At 40.8% G+C, this 11,762-nt stretch overlaps 1 protein-coding gene across 1 annotated transcript; it reads left to right on the forward strand.

The window, feature by feature from the left end:
• Nucleotides 1-7,198: 7,198 nt before the first annotated feature.
• Nucleotides 7,199-11,446, forward strand: LOC127633160 (beta-tectorin-like). The gene is made up of 7 exons (XM_052112042.1): nucleotides 7,199-7,325; nucleotides 9,952-10,076; nucleotides 10,467-10,591; nucleotides 10,716-10,857; nucleotides 10,944-11,022; nucleotides 11,109-11,141; nucleotides 11,382-11,446. Exons 1-7 carry the CDS (start codon nucleotides 7,199-7,201, stop codon nucleotides 11,444-11,446), a joined length of 696 nt encoding a protein of 231 aa, XP_051968002.1.
• Nucleotides 11,447-11,762: the final 316 nt, after the last annotated feature.

Genomic DNA, 11,762 nt, shown 5'->3' on the forward strand with positions numbered 1-11,762 from the left:
CTAAAATCCTACTTGCCAAACCATAATAATTACAGAATATAAGACCCAAAAATGAACCCAGCAGAGCAAATCTTTTGACCAAGGATCAATAACGGTGGTGGATTACAGTTTAACATTTTGGAGGCTGGCCTCTTGCACTGGTGTGGAGGAGAGAGCACTGAGGACTATGTTTTGGTTAGGGTTGAATAGGACTGTTAAAGAGCTGGTGCCATTGGACTGTGATAATATTTCATTTAGTTTGTTGCTAAAACTGTTCTGGCAGATTATCATCTAAGGAGTGCTCTCTCGCTCTTGAGATGGTGGTCGCAACCTCGATGGTACCAGCCTCTTTGGTCTCATCCTCGGTGGTCCAAACCTTGGTAATCCAGAGTACCACACCATCTGAATCTGCATTTACTCTGACCATGCTTGCCACGGACCACGAGCCAGCATCCACACCTGCCACGGACCACGAGCCAGCGTCCATGCCTGCCACGGACCACAAGCCAGCAACCACACCTGCCACGGACCTCAGGCCAGCGTCCACTCCTGCCACGGACCACAAGCCAGCGTCCACGCCTGCCACGGACCTCAGGCCAGCGTCCATGCCTGCCAGAGACCACGAGCCAGCGTCCCCGGCTTCCCTGACCATGCTCCAGAGGTTCACCCGTCAGTCTCCGCCTCCTGCGGTCTCGCCCACCCCAGACTCTGCGTCTCCAGCAACTATTTGCCTTGAGTCTCCTAGTGCTTTACTTGCTGAGCTCCCTAGTACATTGTACTCTGAGTCCTCTAGTGCCTTGCTCTCTAACGCCTTCCCCTCTGAGAACACAAGCAACTTGCTCTCTATTGCCTTGCTCCCCGAGTTCCATAGCAACTTGCTCTATAGGGCCTCTAAGCCCTCTGAGTTCCCAGTTCCCCTGACCACTGAGTCCCCAGCTGCCCTGACCACTGAGAACCTTAGTGCCATTCACTCTGCTTTGCCAGCTGCTCTGACTTCTGAGTCCCATTGTGTCTTAGTCTCTAAATCCCTTAGTGCCTCGCCCTCTGAGTCCCCTGTGGCTCTGCCCTCCGAGTCCCCTGTGGCTCCACCCTCCGAGTCCCCTATGGCTCCGCCCTGGTCTGCCCCTGGTTCACCCTGGCTGTCCAGCTGGATCCGCTCTGGTCTCCTGGTCCTTGCCGGTCTCTGGGCCCTCCGCCTGCTCCACCCTTGTTGCCTGGTTCACGCCGGTCTCTGGGCCCTCCTGCCTGCTCCGCCCTGGTCTCCTTGTCCATGCTGATCTCCGGGCCCTCCACCAGACACGCCCTGGTCTCCTGATCATCCGGCGGATTCCAGGTGGTCACCTGCTGCCATGCCTGATCACCATTGGTCTCCTAGCCTCGCCTGATCCGCCCTGGTTCTTTGGCCATCTGTCGGATCCCCCGAGATTCCCTGGTCACCTGTCGGTTCTACCCTGGTCTCCTGGTCACCTGTCAGTTCCTTCCTGGTGTCTTAGTCACCCCCTGATGCCTCCTGGTTCCTCGTGGTCTCAGCCCACACTATCAGCTCCCCCATGCTCTCCTTTTTGCCCATCTGAACTATTCCTGTTTCCTTTGTTTGGGTGTCAGGAGTCGCCTTTAAGAGGGGGGTTCTGTAACATATATGGTGTTTTGTGTGAACTCTTATTTTGATAGTTTTTTTTTCCTGTTCTTGTCTGTTGCACAGGTGTGTCTAGTTAATTATTTAGTTATGTGTATATATAGCCCATATGTATTACCTGTTGTTTGTCTTGCATAATTTCATGTCATTATTGTTTGGTGAGTTCTTGCTTGTTTTACTTCATCCTTGTTTTGCTCAGTTCTTGTTCGTTTTTCCTTTTATGGTTTTTGGTTTTCATTTAACTTTATAAACGTTCTGCATTGCAGCATTTGGGTTCTAAAATCCTACTTGCCAGACCATCATCATTTCAATAAGCAACCAGCAACCATCCAACACCCTAACATTGAGCCGTTGAGTTTTGCATGGGCAAGCATTGCTTACATTTTCTTCTTGTTGTAAATGGGCTATATAACTGTGGTGTCAACAGCTACATTTTATGAGATAACTATATTGGAGGACAGTCACTGATAAATAGCATCATGTAAACTGGCAACTGGCCTCAGTGTTCAAAGTGAGCACAGTTGAAGTTGCATTGCCCTTTCTCAACAGTCTTGTATTGGGGAGCTGTGGCAGTTTATTTGCAAAACCAAGCATAGCAAATTTCAGGGCTTGATAACAGCAATTGCTTTTCCAGTCTTTCTGAAGTTTTTTTTCTTCTATTGCACGCTTCCATTTAAGAGTGCTATGAGGCCTAAACATGTTAACCACAAAAATGCTTTTGTGTTATGCAAACAAGAATTTCTCTGCAATACAGTAGTTAGGTTTAATTATATGGCAGTAGTTCTCTGGGTTTGGGTTTCTCAATTAGTTTTTTGGACAATAGTAAACAAATGTTGTTAAAAAATGAAACAAAGAAATGTACTTTTTCACATCCTTGTTGCAAGTGAATTCCTATTAAGTTAAGCACTGTTTAATTGTTCATGTTTTCTTTAATGGGTGAGGGCATGTCACACAAACTGTCCATGTTAGCATCTTCCTAATCTGGCTACCTTCAACCAAGTGACAGAAACACTGAAGAGTTGAGGGAACACACAGAATATGTGAAGCATTTTCTCCTCTATAAGTTGATAAGCCTTTTTGATACTTTTAACCGTTCTCATTATACTGTATTAAATATTAGTTACATTTCTTTATTTGTATTTAGCATTGTTACATTGCAACCCAATCAGAATAGACCTGCGATCCAATGTTGTGTCTCGACCCATCAGTTGAGAACCACAGCTCTATGGCTTGCCTGAGAGAAATTTTAACTTTGAAAATAGGGCTAAATTAATCTGTGTTAATAAATAGGACATGATGAAAAGCCGTCATGGATGCATGGTTTGCAGCTGTATGTCCTGTATGTCCTAGTTGCAAGCCTCACAATGAATCAAAGCTAAAAAGAGCAAGGGAGAAAAATAGATGCAAGGTGGGCGAAAGAACGAATTTTAGTTTAGCACAAAGATTTAACATTGTTTCTTTGTGTTTGCATTCTGATGCAACATGAACACCTGGTATTGCATAACATACTGAAGTCTCACAACACCTGAACTATTTGAACACCTGGAGGGCTCTTCATAGTCAGCTGTAATGCTAGCTGTCTCTGGGCTCCAGGCCTAGGAGTAGATTTGCATCTGCCAGAGTTTTCTTTCAGGCATTGCACTCTGATGTAGAGTCTCTTCCATTCTCATGATAATGAGCGCAAGTGAAAGTTGCCTTTGCTGCTCTATCATTTTAATCACATGGGATATCTGTGCCGGGGCTATCTGCACCTCATTATTTTACATTAGACATTGTAAGCTAATTTTGGCTAATATCTTTTGATCTTAATAAAAAAGCTATGCCCTCCCTATGTGTAAAATTACCTGTCCTATAGGGAAATATACTGTATATACAGTATTTAATTCAACATTTACAAATTATTATTATATTTAAATATATAATGTATATTTAAAAAATATTTAGAATAGATTTTTGGTGCTTACACTGTGTTTTTTTCTGCAATTTAAAATGTTTCTGTTTTAAAAAATACAAAACCTCTAGGCTATGTACTGTCCAAAATATATATGGTCAGGACATTTGTATTTTCTTTCATGTGAATTTTAGATGAATTACTTGGTTTATAATTAAGGCCTAAAATACTTTTTCAGATTAGACTACAGGTATTCACTATTCAAGACTATTCTATGGCTAGAAAAAATTGTCATAATATTGAATAAAAATACTGTCTATTTATATTAACTGAATATAAACTGGTTTATGTCATGACTCTGATTAGCAGCGGGTTTTCACTTCCCATCATAACCAACAATGTGTCAGTTATGTTCTCCACAAATAAACACAGAGCCACATGGGGTTTGGAGCACGTCTGTCTGCACTGGCTTAATTTCCACATCGAGAAGATTATGTTTTAATTGTGTTAAACTTATTGACATTAGTGTGACCAAAAAGAACCTGCTGACCTCTTGTATTCATGATTTATACACGTGAATAATGACTTAATAGGGATACTCCCCTGTCTTTAAATTTGAGGAGACACACTGTCTGAGGATAAATGTTGCTTCTCTAAGTGCCCTGCTTTCCTTTGAGGCTTGAAAAACTATCTCTGTGAATGGCACATCCTTGTCCTATCAGATATTGTGTCCTTGTCTTCAGTCTTCTGCAGGGGCCCATCATGATCTATACAGGGCCCGTCTTTATAGTCCCTTTCGGATGTTTGAGCAGGGAAATCCAAAAGACTCTTTGTGCACTTGCTCCCCAGTGTGATGTTTTTGGATTTGTGACCAAGTGTCATTTCATGGATGATGACATTGGTATATGTTAGATCTAGGGGTTTTTGCCACTGAGAATCCTTATCAGTCTGAAAGTTCCGGAAAGCACTTATTTCCTGACCATGGCATTTTAACGTCTTGATATGGGTTGGGGGGGCTGTCCATTCCATAAAGTATCTCTTAAAGAGGTCATGACATGAAGATTACAATATTCCTTGATATTTTGACACATAAGAAGTCATTGTACTATAAAAACAATCTAAGTTTCACAACTCAACTACTTCCCCACTTACAAAAAGTGCATTTGTTGAAACCAAGGTGCCAAAACGACTCATGTCTACTCCTAGACATTTGCATCTGACAGCCTCCACAGCAACACATCAAGGCCTACTTTACCTTATAATTTCCATAGCCCTGCCCAGTAGCGGTGAGCAGTGATATGGCGAAGATAGCTTTTTCATGATTAGTTCATCATGGCAGCTGTTTGAAGAATTGTACTGGTTACTCTATTTCATGCAATAACATTGAATGTGTACTGAGGCTTTCAAGCTTTAAATGGCACAAAAGCACAATAAAATTATACAATGAAAATTTTGACATCCGCTCTGAATCTCCTAGACACATTCATGGGAGTTCATGAGAGAAGTAGCGGTTACCGATTAGCTCTTTTGAATCAGAACAATTCCTTTAAGAGACTGTAAACTACAGAAATGGAAAGCATCTGCGAAAGGACTTCCCTGATAAGAAATCTTAATATCACCCAGTACAGCCCTTTGCTTTAAAAAGACGGTGTACAGCCAACCTACTTGTAGTTATAGCACTTGCATCTGTTTTGGCTAAGCTGAATGGGACTGGCCTTTTTGACACTGTGCTGCTGCAGAGGCAGCACCAGCAAGGTATTACATAACCTGGTATGATTTTAATTTTGGAAGGCCATTTTCAAACTGCCCAAAAAGATCCTAATTTCTAAGAACTCTGAGTAGAATCCAAGTTTTGTAGCTAGGAATGAGACCTTAACCTCTGCCACTGAGTTACCATCACACAAGCATGTCAAGGACTGAGACATTGGCTAGTTGGTTTTTCATGTGTTTTTACTGTGTGAAAATAAATCATAGTGGAAGAAATGTCTATGTTGTTGGTTTAAAGCTGAGGAAATGTTTTTCTCTTGAGAGGTTGTCATTTAAAAGTAAATATCTGGCAAGCACAGAGAGCTATTGTGCTCTCCTTCACAATGCCAAGACCAAAAGGCCTCACCAGACTGGCTGATCAAAGAAGCGAGGGGGGTTTGTGCCTACCTGTGGACCTATAAAGCAGCTCTTGTGCTGACTTTAACTCTGCTCTTAGTATTTAACATAATTTACCTGCGGAAGAGCCACAGAGGAACCATGCAAACCTTCTGCTAGAGACCTGAGCCAAACATATCTTCAGGATCCCGCATCAGTACTGTATTGTACGAACGTTAATTAGAATTAAAAAACCGTGGTGCTTGTTTATGCAAAGTGTGATTTGTCTTAGAAAAAAATCATCATTACAAAGACAGTAATTTATATATAAATAAACTTATCATGTATAAGATCTGTAATACATGCAGATACTTTGACTGCCTTGTTAAGTACACGTTTAAACATTTAAATGCAATTCCAACATAATTCTCTTTGTTCAGTGAAATGAAATGGCAGCTGTTGGTGTTATCCTCATTTTCTTCCCTATGACATTGGCCTGTGCCCCTCAAAAAGCTGGTAAATGTGAAATATTTCAAACGTTTGTTGATCAAAGGGCCGTGCATTTGGTTTTGGCATGGTTTAATCAGCAATATAATCCTAACACAGTCCAATTTGTCATCTTTTTCAGATTATGTGATGGTATCATTTTTTCCCAATGCCATCATTGCATAGCATAATGTACGCTGCACAGTCACTTTGGATAAAACTGTGAATTAATACTCTGTAAAAACCTGCAGTTGTTACCTTAGGAAGCTACTTTTATCGGATGTAAATTAAGTTAGTTTTGAGTAATGTTTTCAGGTTGATTTAGATATGTTAAATACAAATTTTGACCTGAATAAAAGCAGATAAGTTGTTACCACACGAAGCACATTTTATAGGTTGACAATTTTCTCATCCCACAGTGCAAATTTTTTTTCTTAAGCAGTACTTTTATCTTGTTTTCTGCCAAAATATATCTAAACATCCATAAAACAAGATACATTTACATGACAAGCAAAACTGCATAAAATAAAAAGACTATCTTTATTATTTTTCCCCTTTCACTATATATTAGGGGGTACAACAAGTTTTTATAACTTAAGCATAAACCTTACTAAATTTTCAATTAGATTTATGCTTAAAACAAGAAAAAAAACTATTGCCAATAAGGTAAGGACAATACATTTTATTCAATTTGTTCTCTGAAATTCTCTTAATATCTTAAGAAATGTTCCTTCTCAATAAAATTATTATTTTTTTTAAATAAAATATTGTTTCAAGGATGTTAAGCTGTTTTTACTTGAAAACTATATATATATATACAGGAGATGTGAATGGTAAGGATCATCACCTGGCAATGATTGTCTCTAACAGCTGTTTGTCATTGCAGTGAGAGTGGAGACTGATTTTAAGAGCAAGCTGGACGCCAGTGAGGGGAGAGAGCTGCCACGCACACACTGAGACTGTGCTGTTGTTTAGATTGTGCTGAAAAGCCAGTTTGTGATTGTGAAAATAAAAAGTACCTTTTTGAGTTGGATCTCACCATCTCCCACTTTCTCCTTTCCATTAAGAAGAGACATTTTACATTGGTGACGAATTCCGGGATTTAAGTGAGGAAGAACGCCGCCATGGATACCTCACCTCTGTACCTCACCAACTCCTCGGCACTACCCGCCGGTTTCCCCTGCCCCTCTCTGCTCTCACTCCCAGGCTGGTGGACCCGCTGTCATGGGCATGAGCGTGGAGCCTGGACCGGTCTGTTGGAGCTGCGGAGAGCCATCTCCAGGACCATTGCATGGTGATGGAGGTGGGGACATTGGCTCGGGTCCCCGATGTGCCACAGGCCAACACAGATCAAGCTGATATGTTCCACATACCCGTGAGTATTAATGAGGTACATACCAGGCCTGGGTGAATTCGGGTTGCAGCTAAACCTCCATCCATCAATGCCTGGTTCAAGATGAGGTTAGGGGTGCTAGTCACAAGGTGAAGGTAAGGTGTGTGAATGGGATATCCACGATTATCCTGTAGTGACTGTGACGATTCAATTTCGGGGACAAAAGCACAGTGTCGAGGCTGTGGATAATTCGTGCCTCACCCATCCACTAATTTTAGGCATGAATTGGCCAGCATTTTTATTAAGGGAACATCATTTCAACATTATTAAGGGAAATTTGTGTGGATGGGTCCTGTAACAGAGCATCTCGGTGTGGGATTTTTGATGTGCTGGCTGGGGAGGCAGAGCCGGGGTCATAAGGGTGATGTAAGGGAGGGGGAAGTCTCTGCTTCCCAAGCATTTAAAGGATTTCCCACCAGGGATTTCCCTCTGGAGCAGACACAAGACTCTTAGTATGAGTCAACCAAGTAATAGAGTGATAGATGGTCACCATGTTCAGCCAGATATGTATCTGTTCTATTTTAAATGACCGGTTTAAATGATCGAGTGACACAGTACGCTCAGCCAAAGGAAGACACAACCCAGCTATTGATACCGAATAACCGTCAGGAAATGTTATTCCAGACGGCCCATTATAATCTGATGGCAGGAGACTTGGGGCAGGAAAAGACACTGAACTATCTAATGGCCCATTTATCTTGGCCAGGCATTCGCGAGGATGTTCGCAGATGGTGTGCGGCATGCCGTGAATGTCAGATGGTGAATTCACCAGCCATCCAAGAGCGCCTTTGCATCCGTTTCCTTTGATCTTGGTTTGGAATTTGTCAGGCCATTAAAGCAGACGGCACACGGGCATCGTTTTGTGTATATTCTGGTGGACTACACAATACAATATCGGGAAGCAGTGACTTCAACATCTCAGCACATAGTGTTGCGGAGGCACTCTTCAGAAATATCTCCCGAGTGGAGATTCCAAAAGAAATCCTCACTGATCAAGGCACTACTTTTATGTCATGTACAGTACGCGAGCTGTACGGATTAGTGGGTATTAAATCGATTCAGGCAACCATCTACCACCTGCAAATGGACAGCTTGGTCGAATGGTTTAATCAAACCCTGAAAAACATGATTTGTAAGTTCATGCATGAATATGATCGGAATTGGGATAAGTGGCTTGAACCCATGTTATTCGCAGTTTGAGAGGTCCTGAAAGCCTCCACGGGGTTCCCCGCTTTTGAATTATTGCATGGGCATACAGTCTCACGGTGTCTTAGATGTTGTGAGAGAAAATTGAGAGGGGGGGGGCCTTCCAACCGCAAAAATGAAATTCAATACGTTCTTGACCTGAGAGAAAAACTCCACACATTGGGGCAATTATCACAGGAGAATTTGCTACAGGTTCAGGAACGTCAGGCCCAGCTCTATAACGGGAGCTCGGCTACGGGAATTTACATAGGGAGATAAAGTCCTTGTATTACTACCCACATCAAGCTGTAAATTACTTTAAAGTGGCACGGGCCCTTTGAGGTCACACGGCGAGTTGGGGAAGTCGATTGAGCTTAAACTAAGAGATAGAGGTGGAGCATGGCAAATGTACCACCTCAACCTCTTAAAACCGTGGAGAGAGGTGGTCCCCGTGGCTTTGGCAATGGTAGTAATGGAGAGGGAGGAGCTCGGGCCTGAAGTAAACTTAAAAGCCAATCGCGGCACCCCGGTCGTATACTCGTATACAATTGCATACATATATACCTAATATAGACATGCATGCAAACACCTGTCCCGCACACAACCATAAGTGCCTCAGGGAGTGTATCAACTTATTCCTATTAAACGTACATGTTTTTCACTCACATCGTTTTTTGTGTAGTATTTCACATGAATATTGGTAGAACAAGAAAATAGTCTTTTGAAACTTTACTATCATTTGTCCATCTTTAGCATAACAAAAAAGGTGACCTTTTCTTGTTGTTTATATCTTGAATTATCTGTACAAATATTTTAAAAGATTTTTAGTAACTAAATTATTTTAAAAGATTGTGTTTTAACATTTTATTATTTAACTTTTTTTAATAATCCTAAATATTTTTGAAAATTCAGAATTGCCAAGAGTATATAATATATATAAAATCGAGTTGGCTCACTTCATAAGTCTATATATCAGGTACAGTAAGGGTTGCCATTTCTGTCTTTTTCGTCATGACTGGGGTGTGCTGGGGTGCTCTTTTCTCTTTCATCTCTATCATTTGTAGAGGCTGGTTTGTTTTTTTCCTGTTTGGACATCGAAGACATTGCAGATATTACAACATGATTTTCTGTAAAGCTGCTTTGAAACGATGTGTATTGTGTTTTTTTCAACACTGGATTTAACAAAGGGTATTTGGCAGAGCCCCTTAACACCAATGTCCCATGTGAAAGCTGCCTTCTCCACACTGTTTGGCTTACATAAATTTGTGATCCTTCCGTTCCTTTTGTTTGTGGTCCCAGTACATTTCAGCACCTTATGGACCACCGACTCAGACTCCACATACCATCTGGGGATGGTTCTGAGGTCGCTGCAACGGGCGGGACTCACTGCAAACCCTAAGAAGTGTGCAATTGTATGGGTTGAGGTACAGTATCTGGGGTTTCATTTGGGTCACGTGCAGGTGCCGTGCCCCCCCTCGAAATTGATAAGACGGGCAGGCCGCAAGTTTTTTATAAGCTTTCCTCATAATTGTTTGTTGAAGAGATCAATGAAGAAGCTAACTTATAAAATAGTTTTGATTTGATTTGTGCTGTTTCACAGCGTTAATGACCTTTCTAATTTCAAAAATGTGGAAAATAGAATGAGAAAGTGTGTTCAAACCATTGACTGGTAGTGTATAATATCTCAGAATGAAGCTGCAACTAACTTTAGATTAATCTTTGTGGTTTGAAGAACTCAAAGTTCCTGTACGCAAAAGATGCACCGTATGTGAGCCATTTAAAAGAAAGGAACCTAAATCTCATCAAATACACAGATTAAAATAAATATAATAAACTCACTCCTTAATGTTAACAGGTTCAAAGAAGTAATAACAAATTGCTGGGCAACACCTACACCTTATTCAACAGACAGGAAAAGGTTGACTTTAATTCTGAACAGGTAAGATTTCATTTTTCCAGCTCTATAGAAAAACAGTTGTCGATTCGAACAAATTAGTCCAGAATGTGTTTGTTTGTGTGATTCAATACTGCTCATCTGGTCTCTGTGTGTTTCTGGTTCACAGTTGCTCTTTAGACAGCACTGTCAACATATTTGAAAATGCCAAAGACAGTCGGTCCATGTTCCAGCGGTTAGAGAAAGTGTCCACTGTGTGGCTCCATTGTGAGGTCCAAGTGTGTGATGGGGAAAAGCTGTTCTGCCAGCCAGTGAGTGTAAGAATAACAATATAAAGATTTAACAGTTTCAAATAGATTACTGACCACCACTGAGACTCCTCTTTACTCTATTCAAGACTCCATGTTCATCAAGAAGAACTGAAGTTGAACTTGATCCAAATGGAGGCATCCTGACAATGGAGTTTCAAGTCAAAGGTTGTTATCAATTACGTTGCTGCATAATTCGGTTAATAATTGGTTTATAAACCTGACACCTTTCTTTTTAATCTGACTGTTTTCAGCACAACTTTCCTCGAGTTTCATACACCTCGCAGGTAAGTCTTTACTAAAAATGTTGCAGAGCAGACAGATGTATGACATTGTTATATAAGTATTTTTTAATAAAGTAGGCTGCAGCTTCTCTGCATTGTAGCTGCTTGTAAATTCATTTAAAAATGTTGTAAAAACATGTATCTGCATTGTATATTTCATCTTTAGAAACATAATTAAGTAAAAGTCACTTCTTTGTGATATGTAGTACTCAGGATATCCTCTCTCATCCCTCTATTTCACAGGCCCATTTCTGTGTATGCTGTCCATAATGATATTGAATGAATGTTTAGGATACTTCAGTTTGTAATGAGACCAGATGTGTCAATTCAAAATGCAATGAAACATACATTTGCACTCATATACAATTACATACAAATATACCAAATATAGACATGCATGTAAACACCTGTCCCGCACACATTCATAAGTGCCTCAGGGAGTGTATCGACATATTCCTATTCACTCACATAGTTTTTTTTGTGTGTAGTATTTCACATGAATATTTGTAGAACAAGAAAATAGTCTTTGAAGCTTTTACTATCATGTGTCCATCTTTAGCATAACAAAAAAGAGACCTATTCTTGTTGTTTATATCTTGAATTATCTTTAAAATGATTTTAAAA

The sequence above is a fragment of the Xyrauchen texanus genome, chromosome 40, assembly GCF_025860055.1.
Source record: "Xyrauchen texanus isolate HMW12.3.18 chromosome 40, RBS_HiC_50CHRs, whole genome shotgun sequence".
Lineage (NCBI taxonomy): Eukaryota > Metazoa > Chordata > Actinopteri > Cypriniformes > Catostomidae > Xyrauchen > Xyrauchen texanus.

What these genes read in the sequence shown, in the direction of transcription:
- LOC127633160 (XM_052112042.1), top strand. Translation starts at nt 7,199, where the DNA reads ATGGATACCTCACCTCTGTACCTCACCAACTCCTCGGCACTACCCGCC. An exon ending in GTGCAATTGTATGGGTTGAG is followed by an intron (nt 10,077 to 10,466) that starts GTACAGTATCTG and finishes TCAAATACACAG; the next exon opens with ATTAAAATAAATATAATAAA. An exon ending in AATGGAGTTTCAAGTCAAAG is followed by an intron (nt 11,023 to 11,108) that starts GTTGTTATCAAT and finishes GACTGTTTTCAG; the next exon opens with CACAACTTTCCTCGAGTTTC.